Source organism: Bombyx mori, chromosome 11, assembly GCF_030269925.1.
Source record: "Bombyx mori chromosome 11, ASM3026992v2".
Classification (NCBI taxonomy): Eukaryota; Metazoa; Arthropoda; class Insecta; order Lepidoptera; family Bombycidae; genus Bombyx; species Bombyx mori.
The window spans coordinates 11834867-11855009 of NC_085117.1; the positions used below are offsets into that span (position 1 = coordinate 11834867).

Genomic DNA, 20143 nt, shown 5'->3' on the forward strand with positions numbered 1-20143 from the left:
GAAATAAAAAAGTGGTAGCAATTCGTATTTAATAAATGTATTAGGAAGAAGCTCGGGCGTGTTAGGGAAATCTCGTTACCTTTCTCTCGCTTTTCATTCTTTTGCTTTGATTTTTGGAACGAAGTTTCTTATGGGACGATGCGGAGGGGTACCCTAACCGGGAAAAAACGTCCGTAACGTAAGATTTTTATTATTTATGTATAGTCTTAGTATGATGGCTATACAGTGTCAGTGTCAATGTATAAGTCTACGTGATGGCGGTTTATTATTATTCATATAAATAGCTGTTTCTTTGTATATTATTATTATATATTTTTTATAAATCATTGTGAATAAAATAAAGTTGACAACTTTGTAAAGTAGTTTTATTTTATTTTTATCATTAAAAAAATCAAAATTAAAAATGTATACCCGAATCATTATTTTCTTTATAGCTCGAATAGAAATTGAAATTAATATTTTTATAATGAGGAACTTCGTTCCTATCCGGTGTCCCACGAAACCACACAACTTTTTTTTTTTTATTATATAATTTGGGCCTGGGATAAAATATGTGAAAAATACCGTACTTAATTTACATCTTAAATACATTTGCAATTGTGTATATAAAATTACGAATTTCCGCGTGTACAGTAGGTACATTTGTTTATGATACTACACTGTTATGTTTAGTGCCAGTCTACAAAGCAAATTTGTACAATAATAAAATTCTTTAAAAGTGCGATAAATCCGTCAGTTCGATACTGTCAGAAAAATGTTTGTGGTCCTTAGAGAAGACGTTTCTAGATAAGAGGGTTATCTTAATTTACTTATTCTGTATGCATAAGCTAGTAATAGTTAGGTTTTTGGTACCATAATTTTTCTACGCTATTTTTATTCGTGTCCTCATTCAGTGAGGATCATAAAATTGATCTCATTGTCATTTTCGTATGAATATTGGTTTATGATGTAGTAGCGGCCTGGCTGTTTGCCTTGGTGTAACTAAGACTAATTTGCCAAATGTTTTGTCCTTTACATTATCAGTTAGCTTCAAATATTTACGAAAGAGACGGAGCGCAGCGTAATACTGTGATAGTAATACCGTAGTTATTAATGATATGCTGCAATAATAAATTTTACTGACAGCGTAATTACTTTAATACCGTGGACCGCCAAGAGAACAAACAAATCTGTCCTCGAGCAACTTCGTATAGAAACGAGACTGTCGACGATTTGCTACCAGAAGGTTCTTGGTTACTTTGGTCATATTGCTCGGCGGCCACCAGACAACCTTGAAAGATTGATTGTGGTGGGCAAGGTAGAAGGGAAAAGACCCGCCGGCCGGCCACCAAACCGTTGGTCGGATCAGATAACTGCGCTCACTGGACTCTCTGTTGCGAACGCCCTGAGAGAAGCCAAAAACCGAAGCAAATGGAAGCTGATGGTACAAAAAGCCACGAAGGGCTTTCAGGGACACGACCTTCAACAATGAAGTAGTCGACTAAGAAGAAGAAGTTACTTTAAACAACTTTTAGGTAATACAGAATATGTATGTATGGTAATAGATACTAACACATAGGTAATAGATTAGGTAATAGATCTATAATAATCTTGAAATGAAATTCATCAGATAAAAAACAATCACTAATAGCAAGCTGCCAACAAAATTAATTACAAAATGCTATGTCAGTTATTTCAACAATAATCTGGGAACAAAAATGATCTCTCATTTTCATTTTCGAGAGAATATTAAATAGCGTTTTTAATATCAGAATAGGTACAATACATACGTATATATAAAGGTAGGAAAACATCTGAATACAAAGGCATTGTTTTAAGATTTCTAAATTAATCTTAAGAATGTTACGTTTACATTAACAGATTTTGTGGTTCGTTAACATTGAAGAACTGGAAGTTTAGGATAGTTTCGAAAATTTTCTTGTATAAAGAGATTATAGAGCTTGTACTTACGTTATTGAAGTTATACATCGTAGTATGCTTTTGTTTGTGTTTAAATGTATCTTTTGTAGTTTTAAACAATAGATATTTAATAATCCTACTACATAGTACAAACCTCTGTGATGTTCGATAGTGGATCATGACACAATATGAACTCCAATGAAAAAATACATTTATAAGATCACAGAAAGAAAATATAAGACACGATAAATCAATAACTGTGAGTATAATAGATGGGTGGACGAGCTCACAGCCCACCTGGTGTTAAGTGGTTACTGGAGCACATAGACATCTACAACGTAAATGCGCCACCCACCTTGAGTTCTAAGGTCTCAGTATAGTTACAACGGCTGCCCCAGCCTTCAAACCGAAACGCATTACTGCTTCACGGCAGAAATAGTTAGGGTGGTGGTACCTACTTGTACGGACTCACAAGAGGTCCTACTGCCAGTAAATATTTCAGGATTCCGGGGTAGCATAAGATACTAACTTGGACCGGGAGTCGAACCGGTTTGAAGGGTGGGGCAGCCGTTGTAACTATACTGAGACCTTACAACTTATATCTCAAGGTGGGTGGCGCATTTACGTTGTAGATGTCTATGGGCTCCAGTAACCACTTAACACCAGGTGGGCTGTGAGCTCGTCCACCCATCTAAGCAAAAAAAAAAACAAAAAAAAAAAACCTCGTGGTAAAGACTTAATTACCACAATAAGAACGAGGCGATCGTCAAAAAACGAAACCGACTAGTATGTAAATTTTTATATTATTAGTTAGGGTTTGTAAGGCTTATAGTGATGTGACACGGGTAGATACCACCATTTTATCTATTTCTCAAAAAATGTTTTATTTTTCAAAAAAAAGTAACTCGTTCCTTGACCAGGGTAGGTATCTTTTGTTACAACAAAACCATGGGGGCCATTTTGGGATTTCAATTTAACGGTTTTAAAATTAAAAGTAAGTACTTTAATAGCGGAGGCTTATTGTACAGTCAACGACTATGTGGATGACGTGAAGCGTGTGGGTTTGAATTTGTTTTCTACACGGCAACAGTACGAGCAGATCTTTCATCCCTGCTCGGACCCAGATCTGTGTCTTCTAATTCAGTCATTAGAAGAAACTCATCCTATCGGCAAGGATAGAGATGAGTGGAAAGGACTGGAGGAGGCCTTTACCCGAGAAGTGGTCCATATCCAATAGCAAAAACTAACTCTTGCAAAACATCAATAACTAAGTAAACATTAACAAACAGATATCAAATTCGAAATGTAAATTAAGGATCAGCAAATACTTACAGGTTTTTTAATTTTTATTTTATATACTATATGTACATATTTAATTATTATTAGTAAGTATTTTATGTTGCTGAGTTCTATTATTCATGTAACAAATGCACATGCAACAAAACGCACAAGAGCAAGTCCTGAGTTTCGTGTTGATTTTTCTTAGTATTGAAACTCCGTTTGGAATTGGCAGTAAAGTCATAAAGATTTTAAAGTATTTGTGAATGCCTATTTGAATAATAAACTTTTTGGAACGAAGTTCCTTATGGGACGATGCGGAGGGGTACCCTAACCGGGAAAAAACGTCCGCAACGTAAGATTTTTATTAGTAATGCACACAGTGAACGACTTAGCTTTGTAATAACGTACAAAAAATAACATATTTTTGTATCATTCATTGACCATGATCTCAGAGCGTTCGTTTGCGCAATACACTAACTCTTATGCAAACAAACGTGAATGAAGTGTACCACAATAAGTTCGGACGTTACTGTCTTGTCTTGTCAAGCACGAGCTTGTCTGCCTGTTTTGTGCGCTATCTTGCGTACTTTGATGGCACAAGTCTTTTCATGAATTGTTAATAGTATTAAATACTTAGTCTGGCCATAAATACTGTTACAAAGGAAAACAAAAAAAAATCTATGGCAAATAACATTTATTACTTTTACAGTGTGTTAGTTTAATACATAAATATAAAACAATTTAAAGTATAAAAAGTTTATTCGAAGTGGTCTCCATTGGCTGCAATACAGTCCTTTAAACGTTGAGGCCAGTTATCAATAGAAGCACGCACTCTTTCCATGGGAAAAATTTTCACTGCCAATCGTACGGATTGTTTTATGGACTCCAAATTATCATGGCGTTTAGAGCAAGCCGTACACAAAGTTTTTCTATGACCTCCCTTTGCGTACCGCTTCAGTAGTTGTTTCGATTTTACCACCGTATTCTCTTTTAAATTATCAGTTAAGAAATGACCAGTACGACTCTTATAGGCTGCAAGTCCTAAGTCATCTTTTAAAATACGCGACATGGTTCTAGGTGCTATCTTCATCTCCAGAGATAAAATCTTTTGCTTTCGGACAGGATTTCTTCGACTTCTTTCCCTTACTGCTTTGACCACCTTTTTCGTACGAACACTATGTGGACGGCCAGATCTTTTCTGTCACAAACAGAGGAGGTCTCATTGCATCTATTAATAGCCCGGTACACAAACATTTTACTAATACCAAGCGTATGGAGAGTTTTAAATTTGGCTCCATACCTACTTTGTGTAATGCAATCACAGCGATTCGGTTCTCTTTATCACCCCACTCCATTTTAATATCGCAAAATATTGTACAACGTATTGGCGCCAAAATGAGAAAACTCAATGAGCAATCATATAAAAATGACAGATTCCAAATTCAAATGTAATATTTTGTTTATTTTTAATTGTAATAGTATTTATGGCCAGAGTAAATATATTTAAAGTTTCAATTCAATTCGATAGACGACTTGCCAACCGACCAACAAATCAAAAAAACATTAATTTTATTTTCTGAAAATATACTTAATATATTACAAATCCAATAAAATTTAAATAAATATAATATATGTAGTTTTTAATTCTTATTATTTTGTTGAATTTAATTCTAAATTATTATAGTTAATTAACGAGTTGTTTAAATTTTGAATTGTAAATGAATGTAATGTAAATGAATATTTCAGTATGAGAAACCATACAAACGATTAACTATAGTAAGTACCTGTGGTACGCGTAGATATTCATGCGATTAAGCGGGTTCCCATTTGGGGTACATGAAAATTATGTGGAAATGCTGAGAAATTAATTCATTTCACTTATATAAAAATATTATGATGTCTTGATGATTACAATATGTGGTTCAAAATGAGCTTTGTAAATTAATAAGAATCGAATTAGATAGATAAACCTTAAGAGAAATGAGACGCATTTTTAGGACTAAGTATGGGGGTTATGGGGTATTCATATATGAAAAGTTTTATTACGGGAATTAAAAAAGGTTGGGACGCACCTAACTAGGGATAGTTCGAAATATTCCGATTAACAGTATCACAAAACAAAATTTTATTGGTTAAATATTATTGTGTTTTATTTGCATTTTTTAAATAAGATGTTCTTCGGTCACATTATCTTTGTATAGAGATAGACACTTTGCCAACTGTGCCGAGTATCATGCTACATTAAAAAGACGATAATAAATGCCAACATATAGTATTAATTGCTAAGAATGTGTGTAATTGATTAGCTAGATTACGTTATTCATAATATTAAAAAAAACACTGTTTGAAGAATTATCAAGGCACGGTTCGTGTTCTTCTTTTGTTAAAATTGTCCGAGTTGATAACTTTTATCACAATAAGTGACCTCAGACAGTGTCTTGTGAACGGGCGGCCCAATTAGCAAATTGAATCACTGTACATTGTGCCTCACGATATAATTGGCATATCTATCGAGTTACTTATCGTTTTACTTAATTGCCTTTCTGACCTGAACGTATCTACATAATGTATTTTACGGTCGTGATTCCGAGAAACAGATTCTATTGTCTTCATGTCGTCGTACACCGGAACGCGTAATAACAACTTGAAACTTAACGTGAAGAGGAAGCGCGGTGTTTGCGCACTGCGTGGCGCTAATTTTGCGAAACGTCAGTGTGGGGGAGGCGGGGGTGACACGAGGGCGAGGGCTGTCTGCGAGCCCGCACCTTCGTCCTGATGACCTACATACAGAGCCCCGCCGGCGGCGTCGCGCTCTCCCCCGTTTTTGTATATCTACACTGCAACGTATAGTATATTGCAGTCTTTAAATTAACTACATAGTATCGTATAGGCTTTGATCGAAATTTTAGAGTTATTGAATACTAGTTGACCCGGCAGACTTCGTAGTGCCTCAATCGACAAATAAAAGATCTGAACTTTTGTATAAAATAAACTTAAAACAATGAAAGGAAAAACAAAATTGTTATTTCTATTTAATTCCGAGAATTTTCATATTTATTTACCTTTTAAACCTTCTCTGGACTTTCAAAAATAATTCAAGATCAAAATTAGCCAAATCGGTCCAACCCATTCTCGAGTTTAGCGAGACTAACGAACAGCAATTCATTTTTATAATTATATAAAGATAGATTCAATTGTTTTATTCACATTATTTTTGGTTGTAAAGGTAGCTAGATTATTCGGCTCATCTGATGGCAATCGGTGACTGTCGTTTGTGGAGATCAGCAATACCAGGGGTATAGCAAAGTCGATGATTACAGTCACAACGGCGTGATTATTTTTGAATGCATTTTTTGGCTTTGTACCGTATCAGTGATTATAAGTTTGATTCCTTTCTTTTATGTTAAAACTGAAATGGGAATTTCTTTGTTTGTTTTTGATATAAGATTTTCATTAGTAAAACGAGACACGCATTGTAAAAGCTAGGCACTAAAACAATAAAATAATAAAATAATAAAATAATAAATATTATATAATACTGGGGTCTGTTCGGTTGCGATATTCTTCCCATCTTCTTAATTAATTAATTATGAATTTTGTAAAATGGAAAGCTACTTCCTCTGCTAGATCTTCTTTAGATAGGAGCTGAGCTTTTAATTGACTTAGAAGGTCGTGTATCCGTTGATTGAAAGGAACTGACCATTTCAGGCCCTATTATTTGCTTCCGGCTTTCTTTGGACTGGATTAGAGAAATCTTCAAGGGTTGGCAGCAAGTAATAAATTAATGCCAATGTAATCTCCCATCACCCATTTGGCGTATACGGTTTCCGGTGGCCCATATAATGTGAATTTAGCTGCAGAACAAGAGGTAAGGCATGACTAGGTTTCATCAGAATTAGGTGAGATGATGGTGTCCATGAGTGGCCAATGTAGATCCACAACTTTCTACTATTAATGCGGATCCTTACAGTTTAAGTACATCATTAGGAATGAAATAATTGAATATAAATCTCATCATAGCACTATCGACTATCACGACTACCATTATAAAATATTCACATTTAGTGTGCTGTCAAAATTTTAATAATTCATATAGGTTTAATAATTCATATAGGTTTAATAATTCATATTATTAAGAAGGGAAATTTTGAGTGCATTTTAATATAAGAAGCTTAATTGTTTATTGGTTTCACACACATGACTTTCCCAAAGGCGCTATGTATGATGAATGGTTATGTTTAAATAATTCAACAATTTGTGCTAATTTTCATATAACCTAAAATCAGATGTAGATATCGGTTGATTGATCGGTATTGGAGTCGTTTTCAAATTTGGGGCCAAAAGCGAGTTACATATTTGATTTAATTCTCATAACCTTAATGTTACCGTAATTATATGTACATTAAATTTGTTGTCATGACAACAGGCACGTGGTCCTATAACTATATATTCGTTAACACTATTAAATTAGGAGTTCAAATCTCATTCGTATCACTCACTGGTTCGAAATTCAAATTCTAACTTGTTTGCTATTTTTCATGTAATGCGTGTTGAAATTCGGCAATTTTATTAAACAGTATATAATACAATATTAAAGGCAAAATAAGTGGATATTAGAACATCATTAAAAACAAAAGAAGTACGATTTCTAAGCTTTAAAAAAAAGTTCCTATATAAATTGTCATCCATGTTGGCGTTATCAAATGCGTAAAATGAAAAATATAAATGAATATTATATAATATTTGCAATAAATGAGTGATTGACTTGATAGTGATGAAGCATTTTTCATAGAAAACAAAAATTGAAAACGACCAATTGGGCTTAATGTAAACTAATGTAAAATTAAGTTAGTTCATAAAATGAATAATAATGAATGAGTAATGAATAATAATATGTACTAATGTACACATAATCCAGAATTAACCGTAACGTGTCTTTTAAAAATCAAAACTTCAACAAGCGAAGCCTACGAAAACGCTATAATAATATTATTAATTATACATTTACTATACAAGTTCCAATGATTAATCTACGAGCGTTATCTACTATTAAAAATTAATTATTATCGTTCTTGAAATGTGAACCGAGGCGTGTGTGTATTTATGTAAAATAGCACGTGCTCATTTGTTGGTGGAACGGATGTCCGACAGGTAAGCACTCTGTAGTGTAGTGGAGTTCGGCAGGATGTACTGACCGGTGTATGAGGGCGGGTCGGGCGGTGGTGGCGGCGTCGACTCAGTGGTGTTGGAGGGCGCGTTCGGATAAGCGATCGCCGACGGCACATCTTCCGCGGCGCGGGCGGACGGGCCGGGGGGAGGCGCACAGAGCACGACCAGCCGCAGCAGCGCCACGCACCACCACCAGAGCACGGCGGCCAGCGCGCGGGCACAGCGCCCGACGCGGCCTGGGGCCTTCTTGCGACCAAAATACGCGCACCCTCAACTCGTGCACCGAACGGCTCGCTGTCAGCCGGGACCTTGTGCGGCGTCAACACGGCTGGCGAGGCAACGCGGGTGCGCGCGCGCGGCCACACGGCGACTGGAGCGCCGTTCCCGAAAGCATACGACCGCGCCCGAACACTATTTCGGGAGCGACGCTCCGCGCCGCTGCCGCCGCCCGCCCGCCACACGCTGCCAATTTTACGCGAAATTGCGGGCGGGCGGTGATGCGATATGTACCCACAGTACGGCCACCTGCATATCTGCTGTGGTGCCGCTAAATGACGCAGTATTATAGCGATCGATTTTTTCAGGTTGAAAGTGAAACGTTGGTAAGATAGTGAGAAGCCGACTACGCCTCTATCATCGCTACTGTTTGACACGTGCACCATTCGTCTACACTCAAAATAGTCGGCGGTGAACGTGTTGCTGGTGTCGTGTCAATAGATACAATGTCGCAGCACACGCTGCTATTGGCAAGGAAACAGAGACTCGCACTATCTCACTGTCTCGTGCTCTGTGTTGTGAATTCTTATGCACGGTATATATTTAGACATAAAATTATTTCTGATATAGATAGGTGTTTGACATAACGTTGAACTCTCATACGTCGGGGTGTTCCACCTGCACAAATATTTTGAAGTGCAGGAGTTCAAATACAATCATCTATTTTTTTAAACCTATTTGTTTTAAATAAAAATCGTCAAGTTGATTTTCAAAACATCTATAAAAGTTTTTATTTAATATATAGACTTCGTTTTCATGTACCGAGATGTACTGAGGATATAATGGGAATCTTAGTGATCATAATATTATGTATAGTTGAAATTTCAACCATTCAATTTTCAAATTCATCAACGTAACAAAAAAATAATACTTGGCAGATTTGTAACAAATAGACCTTGTAGTGATTTTCAAATATATCGGAAATATTTTCATGGCACGTCCATACCGAAAGGTTGTCAGATGACAGATAGAATTGCAAACCGACGTTATTTACAATAAATATCCAACGAAATGCAATAATTCTTGAGATAATTCTTACATGAACGGTGAGTTCAACGATCAGCAGTGCAGTACAGACACATGTAGACGTAAGTACAAATACGTTTGTCATGCAAAAACCGACCTTAAAACGGTAACATATCCTCCTTCAATTACTGTGCATGAGTGTCCTGACAGTCGTCTCAAACTAATCACGTTCGGTAATGGTACTCTCGTATCGTACACTAAGGTTTTAGTATTACGTTGTATAGTGTATATATGTATAGTTTTATATTTAAAAAAAAAAGTGGTTTTATACGTTTGAAATACGTAAGTTTATATGAACATTTCGGAAGGGTCGATGAGTTCAAGATCCGTGGATTACGTCCATACCTCAACAATACAAAAAAAACGTACTGAGTACGAAACAACTGAGTGCTCTGAGGAATTGTTTGAGATGATCCTCTCATCTCCTTTTTATCATCGCACCTCCCGCCATCGGAGCAGAGTTCATCCATATTATCTGGAACCGGTGCGTTCATCGGCAGTGCGTTTCCAGAGGTATTTTTTGCCACGTGCCATCCGGCTATGGAATGAGCTCCCCTCCACGGTGTTTCCCGAGCACTATGACATGTCCTTCTTTAAAAGAGGCTTGTGGAGAGTATTAAGCGGTAGGCAGCGGCCTGGCCCTGCCCCTGGCATTGCTGAGGTCCATGGGCGACGGTAATCACTCATCATCAGGTGGGCCGTATGCTCCTTTGCCTACAAGGGCAATAAAAAAAAACTCGACTTTGGTTTTCAACTTTATTCCCCCGTTCCCTTAAGCCTCCTTGGTTAAAAACGTGTTAGATTTCGCATAATAGGCTAGTTCCTTACGGCAGGCTTGGAGGGGATAGGGATTTTGCTGCGCGACCGAACTGAAAAAAATGTGATAGTAAAACCGTAAGAAAAAATCCGTGGAAAAAAGTGCGTGGAATAAAGCCGTTAAATGAGACGTGCGCAGGCGGGACAGTCGTATACACAAGCGAGTAGTGTACCTAGTCAGGTCATAAATTCTGTCACATGTTTAATGTAAAATAATTGAAACAAGTTTATTCATTATGTAACCATTCATATACCAAAATGAACTTAACAAAGCACAGATTCTTATGACACTAAGTTTATTCAAAATGACCTCCGTGATTTGAATACAGGCCTTCAATCTGCGCGGCCGGTCGTCTATCGCAGCACGAACGAGGTCCATGTCAATATCGGCGGCTGCCTTAATCAAGGATGTCTTGAGTGACTCCAAATTGGGATGAGGCTTTGAGCACGCCTTTTCCTCTAAGTGTTGCCATATCTTGTAATCTAACGGATTCAAATCTGGACTGGAGGAGGACCAGTCTTCGTGCCGGATGAAGTCGATTTCACGCGCCGCCAGCCAGTCTTGTGTGCTCTTCGCTCTATGAGCTGGCGCCGAATCTTGTTGGAATACCCAGTGCCTGTTATTGAACATGGTATGAGAAACAGGTTCCACAAGGTTCGTCAGGACTGTATTTTGATACACAACTGCATTCGTTTTTACACCTTTCTCACAAAAATGTACCTCTGTTAAGCCCCAATAAGAAACTCCCAATCATACCATGAGCAAGGATGGAAAATGACCTCGTTGGACACGCGGAATACGGTTGCTCGCTTCTTCACTACTGTGCGGAAGGTGGTTAAAATACTGAATTTCCTAAATACTTTCCTGTACTTAAATAAAAACTAATCAGCAAAATTTAAGAGAAAAATCAAGAAAACCAACATAAAATTGAGCACGATTTTTTTTTGCAAATTGTGTCGATTCTACATTAGCCGAAGGAACTTCGTTCCTATCTGGTGTCCCACGACACCACATCTTTTTTGTTTTTTTTTTATAGCTAGATATGTGGACGAGCTCACAGCCCACCTGGTGTTAAGTGGTTACTGGAGCCCATAGACATTTACAACGTAAATGCGCCACCCACCTTGAGATATAAGTTCTAAGGTCTCAAGTATAGTTACAACAGCTGCCCCACCCTTCAAACCGAAACGCATTACTGCTTCACGGCAGAAATAGGCAGGGTGGTGGTACCCACCCGCGCGGACTCACAAGAGGTCCTACCACCAGTAAGCAGTTATTTGTGAAAACTATATTAAAGTATACTCAGTAGTTCTGGAGATGTGTAAACAAACAGATAGAAAATGTTTCTAAAAATCACTAGTAGTTTATTGTCTATTGTTCTTCTTTAGTAACCCGGAGGGAGACACATCGAATACTGTTTTACAAAATGTATTTATATATTGAAATGATATGTATTTTTTTTTGTTTTTCAAGTTTAAAGCTTTCTTAAAATAAAAATTTGGTCTATATTGCATTTATTGGAATTCAACACAATATATCATTTTGCTTAACTCCTGTGTTGATCATAGTTTATTTTGCATTATTTTTACTTTGCAGGCTATGGGTTTGTCTTATTTCTCAGATAGTTTTTCTTAGTATGTTTATGGCCATTCTTTTTATTGGTACGTCAGGGTAATTTTATACTGGTGGTAGGACCTCTTGGGAGTCCGCACGGGTAGGTAACCACCCCGCCTATTTCCGCCGTGAAGCAGTAATGCGTTTCGGTTCGAAGGGTGGGGTAGCCGTTGTAACTATACTGAGACCTTAGAACTTATATCTCGAGGTGGGTGGCGCATTTACGTTGTAGATGTCTATGGGTTCCAGTAACCACTTAACATCAGGTGGGCTGTGAGCTCGTCCATCCATCTAAGCAATAAAAAAAAAATTGCTATTTATTAACAATTCAGTTTCTATTTTCTCGTAGTCTATTATTTGAAACTTATTAATATTATGTTTACCAACTGTAACAAATACAAAATAAATAATGTTAGAACGGATTCTTGAAAGGATAAGAAAGTATCTGATTCAAATGTATTGAGAAATTTTCAGAATTCGTTAAATACGGTGAGATCGACTAATGCTGAATATAAGATTTCGGAGTTGAAGTGTATGAAGATTGTTAGGAAAATACGTTTAAGTAATTACCACTACGAGTAGATGAACGTGAAGTATATTCTTAGTCATTGAATGAAATTTAGTTGTAGTCTTAACTTGGAGGTATTTTAGGTAGTAAACTACACAAAACATAATGCAAAAAAACAGTCTATAGGCTTTTTTTATTGCTTAGATGGGTGAACGAGCTCACGAACCTCTTGGTGTTAAGTGTTACCGGGGCTCATAGACATCAAAAACACCTGAGACCTTAGTTCTATGTCTCTGTTTTGCAGTGCAACGGCAGTCCGACCCTTCAAACCGAAACGCATTACTGCTTCACGGCAGAGCTGGCTGGATAATGGGACATACCCATGCGGGCTGACTAGACGCCCTTCCACCGCTGTTTATGCTCTGTACTTATTGTTACTTTTAGTCTGCCTCGTTTGAGTTCACGACTGACTTCCACGGTGAAGGAATAAAATCGTGTAATAAAAATGAAACCCGCAAAATTACCTATAATTTGCGTAATTACTGGTGGTAGGCCCTTTTGTGAGTCCGCGCGGGTAGGTACCACCGCCCTGCCTATTTCTGCCGTGAAGCAGTAATGCGTTTCGGCTTGAAGGGTGAGGCAGCCGTTGGAACTATACTGAGACCTTAGAACTTATATCTCAAGGTGGGTGGCGCATTTACGTTGTAGATGTCTATGGGCTCCAGTAACTACTTAACACCAGGTGGGCTGTGAGCTCGTTCACCCAGCTAAGCAATAAGAAAAAAAGTGTCCCATTCGCCTCCACTCAAACTTACCCTGCTTAATGTTCTCAACGCGCTGAAATCTGGCTATTTTCGCTTAGCTTACAAAAAGTTTACTTAAAACCATACCAACCATACCTTTGCGGTTTTGCTTTTGTACTGTTAAAACTGAGACCTTACAACTCGTGTCTCGAGGTGGGTGGTGGCATTTACGTTGTAGATGTCTATGGGCCCCAGTTACCACTGAACACTAGGTGAGCCGTCAGCTCGTCCACTCATCTAAGCAATAAAAAAAAAGCTCGCGTTTTTTATAGTAATAACATTATTTCAGACGTTTAGAAAATACTTCACGATTTAATTTATAGAAGTCCATGGGCACGAAAACTATTTCTGCGACTAATTCAATTATATCTACGACTCGCGAAAACCTTTTTTTTTATTGCCCTTGTAGGTAGACGAGCATTCGGCCCACCTGATGGTGAGTGGTTACCGTCGCCCATGGACTTCAGCAATGCCAGGGGCAGAACCAAGCCGCTGTCTACCGCAAACCTAAGACAAGACCACAAAAAATAGTTCTTTTTTCTATGAACAAAGTCGGTTTACAAAACAAAAATAATTTTAAGGCGTATACGAAAACCCGAGCGCACGCACATACGACTTGTCTTGTAATGCTCGTCACATTTCAAATTAGTCTTAAAATATGAAATACCTATATTTTATTTAGATCTGAATTTATTTCGAAGTCGCAAGTACACTTCGTTTTTTCCTTGTTCTTAAAATAGAAATACAAAGGAATCACTTTAATAATCACACAATAATTTGGTTCAAAACGTTTGCTGGAGCATGTATTTAAATAACAATAGAATTATCTATGAAATGTTGTGTTTTATCTATTCACAATGGGCACTGAAGAACGAGGTGGGTATATTAATAAAAGTTAAATTTTTATTTATGGATCACGTATACTGCAAGTACTTCTTTAAAAGCCATTGACATTACTTTCCAAATGATTTCGATATCAAATACCGCTAGATACATCATCCCCAGAATTCGAATACTATCGGACGTGTGCAAAGAGACGTCTTAGAAATAGAAATGGATTGAATTAAACTAAATTTAATTCATCCCATTAGGAGACTATGCTCAAAGGTGTCTTCATTTGGACACAAGCTTAGATCACCCCCCTAATTCACGCTCTGAGATTTAGTCTGGTTGTCTTGTCGCTACACCGCGTATTCTCTCAGCTATGATTTGCATAGTAATGTGAGCTGTCGCTGTTGTTTTATGGCATGACTTTAATAATAATATAATATTCATGATGAAGTGTGTAGGAGATAGCAGAAATTCTTAGGAAATTGTATCACAAACAGATCTGGTCATAGCTAGTACGGAAACCACAAGTTACGGACATTGACTGTTCTGATCAACGCAAATTCACGGAAGACTGAATTATGAAGATTAAATTGCAACATATTTTTGTGACGTAGTGCGCTTCTGGTCCATCTTGGAACGATTGCCTAAATAAAACCCATAGATATTATTATTTAAAAGCTCTCTCAAGGTTTCATTTTGAATAATGATTGTCTCATCTACCGTGCTCCGGTCATCGTTCTCGTCGAACCCGTCGCTTGCGACGAAGGGCTCGACGAGTAAATTAACCCTCAGACACAGCCCACTGAGTTTTTCGCCGGATCTTCTCAGTGGGTCGCGTTTCCGATCCGGTGGTAGATTCTGCGAAGCACGGCTCTTGCTAGGGTTCGTGTTAGCAACGTCGTCAGGTTTGAGCCCCGTGAGCTCACCTACTAGTTAAGGTTCCGCTGATATAGCTTCTCAAGGCTATCAGCTTAGGTAGGAAAAAAAAACTACCGTGCCTGAGCAGCTAAGCGGTAGTACCGAACTATGCGCCAACTATCAATAGTGTCGATAAGCTACTTGTAGCCGTTCCACTTCGATAAAGCGGCACGACACGAGAACCCTCTCATCGTGGCCGCTGGAAACTACATCCCCGATCCTGCGGACAGAATGGAAAGCAGTCGACGTCGCCCAAAACACGTCATCTCGGATCCTCCCGATCCACTAACGGTGCTTCTAGGTACTTCAAGCACCGGTCACCGTTCTCGTCGAACCCGTCGCTTGCGACGAAGGGCTCGACGAGTAAATTAACTCTCAGACACAGCCCACTGAGTTTCTCGCCGGATCTTCTCAGTGGGTCGCGTTTCCGATCCGGTGGTAGATTCTGCGAAGCACGGCTCTTGCTAGGGTTCGTGTTAGCAACGTCATCAGGTTTGAGTCCCGTGAGCTCACCTACTAGTTAGGGTTACGCTGGAATAGCCTCTCAAGGCTATCAGCTTAGGTAGGAAAAAAAAATTGTAGCCGTTGCTCACTATCATTTTACATCAAAAGATTTTAATGATAGCTAACCGACTTATTACGACCTAATAACTTGTCCGTATATGAATCAATAAATTTTATGATTCGGGTTTTCCACCGGATTTCTCTCCAAATTTTATTGCACTAGATCAGCAGCCAGGTTCACGCTCCACTTAATACTCTGAAAACCTGAATGCATGACTGCTTTATTTTAGTTGTTATTTACTACAAATTCTTTTTTTTTGTTAGCGATTATTAAAGACGAGAACGCAGTACATTTACAACAGCTTCACCCCATAAAAAAGTGTTTTGGTTTGGAAGTGTTTTGAAAGTGGTAATTGTTGTTCTACTCTTGAAAGATAGTAAGTACAGCAATCATTCACTTGAATTCTTCAAACCTTGAAAATAAATACTAAAGCACAATTTTTAATTTTCGAACCCATATTCAAACAGGTTTCAGTTAACATTTCATAACATGTCCTTCTTCAAACGAGGCTTGTGGAGAGTATTAAGCAGTGGGCAGCGGCTTGGCTCTGCTCCTGGCATTGCTGAAGTCCATGGGCGACGGTAACCACTTACCATCAGGTGGGCCGTACGCTCGTCTGCCTACAAAGGCAATAAAAAAAAAAAAACAAGTAGGCCGGAAGTTCATTTTCGCGTCTACAGCAATTTATGTTGTATGATATTATTGCTCGGCCGTACCAACAATGCATTTGCGATCGAATGGACGTTGCAACTTTGAAGTGTCATTAAATTCATTATAATTTTTTCTATTTTAATATGTCCTACTGTAGGTATACTACAAAGGGCAGATCTTCCACCGAGCGGGTGTAATTGCTCGGTAGATTGACAGTCCGAATGTTGTTGTTCGGAACTTGTGTATATGCAAGCTTATCTTGAAAATGTCGTAAGCGAGATTCAGGCATCTGTTCAATATCTTGTGTTTTATGATGCCTACCCCCTACACTATTATCGTGATGCATGAGAATGCTTTGAGAAACATTTTTTTTCAAATAGTTAGCGATAACCAAAGCATTACGTGGCTGAGTTTCACTAGTAGTTAGTGAAACACTTAGACAGATAGACATACGACCTAAAAGTCGTTAGACCATGAAGACTTTCTCGTGTCTTATCATTTAACATTTGCGTAGTTTTCATTTTTCGATTCACACGCTTTTATCTTTAGCCCTATTCCAGGCAAGACGTTCTCGATAAACGAACGCAATAGGTACATACATAGGCATTAAAATAGACTAAGCTAAATTAAATAACAGCACGTCACCTGCGTCATATACTCTTATGTTATTTGACATTATTATCAAGTCCATAAAGGCACAATTTTTTTTAGTAATATTTGTAAAGTAATATTTGCAAGTGTTATTACTATGTAGTTTCATTTTGTACGTTTTTACAATATAAAATTAAATATGAATCAAAAGAGCTTGGGCTCTTTTTCTAGGCGGGCGGGTCAGCGCACCGAGGTCGCAATGCATCGGAGCATGTGGCTACTTTGCTTCACTACCCCGGGACTCAGGCCTCACCTCCCGGTGGAGCCTTTCAACAATTCATAAGTAACAAGCGATTTAAACACACTCATAAATTTCTATTTACAAATAAATTTATTTATACATACTCGTATGTGTAAACTACCCCTTACACTTTTCCTTAGCTATGTGATGTGTATGATAAGAATGTAATTGCAAATTGTCCTAGATTTACTAACAACTGCCCGGGCGCCTTCGAAGGAAGAGGTCTGGTTTTTTTTTTATGATTGAAAGATTACTGGTGGCCTGGAGGCCTTTCCAGTTTCACCAGGACAGGTGGGCGAGCAAAGGCTCAGCCAGGAGGGGTGGGATTTGCTAACAGCTGCTAAATCATCGGTAGCTGCTTCGCGAATGAATCTACTCAGCGGGTAAAGGTCTTGTAGCTCAGGGAGAGTTGCTTCGCGAATGCATCTACCATTGGATCCGTATCGCAAGCCGCTGAGAATATCAGATGGGAACCAAGCTGTCTTGTCCTATTGGTCATGTCTTCGATCAACAATAGTAACTGCTGATCGAATGGTCATGTCGAACTCGTTAATGAATGCAACGAGTAAAGTGACCGATGCCGAAGGGAATGGGGTGTGAGTGAATTGCGGCTGCAGGCAGGCAGTGTTACGAAGAGATACTCCGCTTGTAGATCAGGCATTAGATTCTGTTGAGAATGAACGCGGTACGATCTCGGACTGACTTTGTGTAAGGGGTTACGTACTTGTACTTTGCTTTTTTCATTGATTAGGAACCGATTGTCAATCTTCTTTGTCTCACCTTATCCCACTAGGTGGGATCGACACAGCGAATTTTTCTATTCTATTCTCTTCTATCAGCCGTCATCTCAACACTCACTCCTCTCTCTCTCTCATAGCGTCTACTTTCACACTTTCTCTGATATACTCATTCCTTATCTTGTCCATTCTTGTCACTCCACACATCCATCTCAACATTCACATCTCTGCCGCGTGCACTCCTCTTTCATGCTTTACTTTCGTCGCCCAACATTCAGATACATGCAGCACGACAGGTCTAATGATCGTTTTGTTCAGATCAGAACCAATTGTCAATTTCATAATCAAAGGTAATTAGTTTTCGGGGTTTGGATTTTTCTATTCAGACTAACAGCAGCATCTAGAAGGAGCTTGTCGCTGGTTTGTAAGAGGCTACATTTATAGCGCTCACACCGATTGGTTACTTTAAATTTTAATTAGCACTACAACACGGGCGTCCGCTATTCGCTGCTGCCCGCCGGCACAGAGTCTACAATTACATTGATCAACTTACAAATGTTTTATTTTACGAAACCCGATCTATGCATTCAATTGATATCGTCAAATGATAATCATAAACGTATTTACAGTTTCAATCTAATATAATTTTGACGACGTCTCGATGTGTTATTCTTCTGGCTATATCTTTGAATATTGATATACATATTTGAATTTTAAAACATCCCTTGTATTCATTCCATAGCTATTGTCAAAGCACTTATCTGGGTATATTATTGATGTATTTCTAACTAGTCTAGAGAAGAATAGCTGGACAGGGTCTGAGGGTTTGACATGATAGTGGATTACTTCGATATTTATCTAAATAATTCATACAGTGAGATAAAAAAGAAGTTCAAGCCACATTCATCCCGTGATGCCATTCCATGATTCATCCATAGTATTGTCATGCTATTTTCCTACCGAATAGTCCGGTTTTTCTGAAGCATTTACTTCTAAATATTTCTTTTCCTTACCACGAACTTGCCTATTGCTGCTGCGAAGCATTAATGCGTTCCGGTCTGAATGATACGTCGACTTCATCTAAGGTCGAGCATCGACGCTGTGATATGTACAGACATCGGTAACCGCCACTTTATACATAAAAAAATCGCGAATATACTTTGTTCTGACTACTTTAATTTATAATATTTCGCAAAAGTTTCAACTATGACCTGAAAGAGAATTTAGGTACATTTTAAAATAGACACTTGTACAGTAAAGATTATGACATTCATCCTCTCGTGTCCTTCCTTATTACCTACTGAAAGTAGTGATCTCCAGATGAGAGATTAATTTTTCTTTGACGATACTCTTCATTCTCTGCCTATCCTTGGAATCATTGAAAGATCATGCAGCTTCGCTTTGAGAATCGAGCGAATTTAGTCGGACCATCCGATTGGGCTGTAGCCACTTGTTCGTTGTTGTTGTTTTTACTGGTAGTACTGACCTCTTGTGAGTCCGCACGGGTAAGTACCACCACCATGCCTATTTTCTGCCGTGAAGCAGTACTGTTTCGGTTTGAAGGGTGGGGCAGCCGTTGTAACTATACTTGAGACTTTAGAACTTATATCTCAAGGTGGGTTTTTTTTATTTTTTTTATTGCTTAGATGGGTGGACGAGCTCACAGCCCACCTGGTGTTAAGTGGTTACTGGAGCCCATAGACATCTACAACGTAAATGCGCCACCCACCTGGCGGCTGCCCCACCCTTCGAACCGAAACGCATTACTGCTTCACGGCGGAAATAGGCGGGGTGGTGGTACCTACCTGTGCGGACTCACAAGAGGTCAGTACTACCAGATAACTGTGATATACCTATGTTCGATCCAGATCATTTAATTTCAATACAGTCATTCCTAGTTTTGTTTTTAATAATAAGTATATTGTCATTCTCACTTTCTTCGGGCATGTGTCGCGGCGGGGTGACGACTCAGTTGAGCGCCTTGTGGTGCAGGGCAACAAGACCGCGCGGCAGATCACCGTTACGATGGACCGACCAAATAAAGGCAGCTCTAAACGGTCCTGTTAACGAGTGCACAAGAATGGCGACGTCTGGTGAAGCGCACTACCACCCGAAGTGATGTCCACGACCACTCTGCCAAGAGTGCATGCGACTGA

General features: G+C 38.6%; 1 protein-coding gene across 3 annotated transcripts in view; it reads right to left on the reverse strand.

Moving 5' to 3' along the window:
• Positions 1-20143, reverse strand: part of LOC101736633 (actin-binding protein WASF2) — a 129808-nt gene that overhangs the window by 26650 nt on the left and 83015 nt on the right. The window contains exon 1 of one of the 3 annotated variants that reach the window (XM_062671174.1): positions 8376-8738. The exons of 1 other annotated variant lie outside the window; for it this stretch is intronic. Coding sequence is in view for 1 of the 2 variants with exons in the window: in XM_062671173.1 (XP_062527157.1) it covers positions 8376-9011 (636 nt within the window). In the remaining variant the exon portion in view is untranslated. Of the gene's footprint in view, positions 1-8375; positions 9294-20143 lie in introns of those variants that run through there. One more of the 3 variants, XM_062671173.1, reaches the window with a different exon arrangement.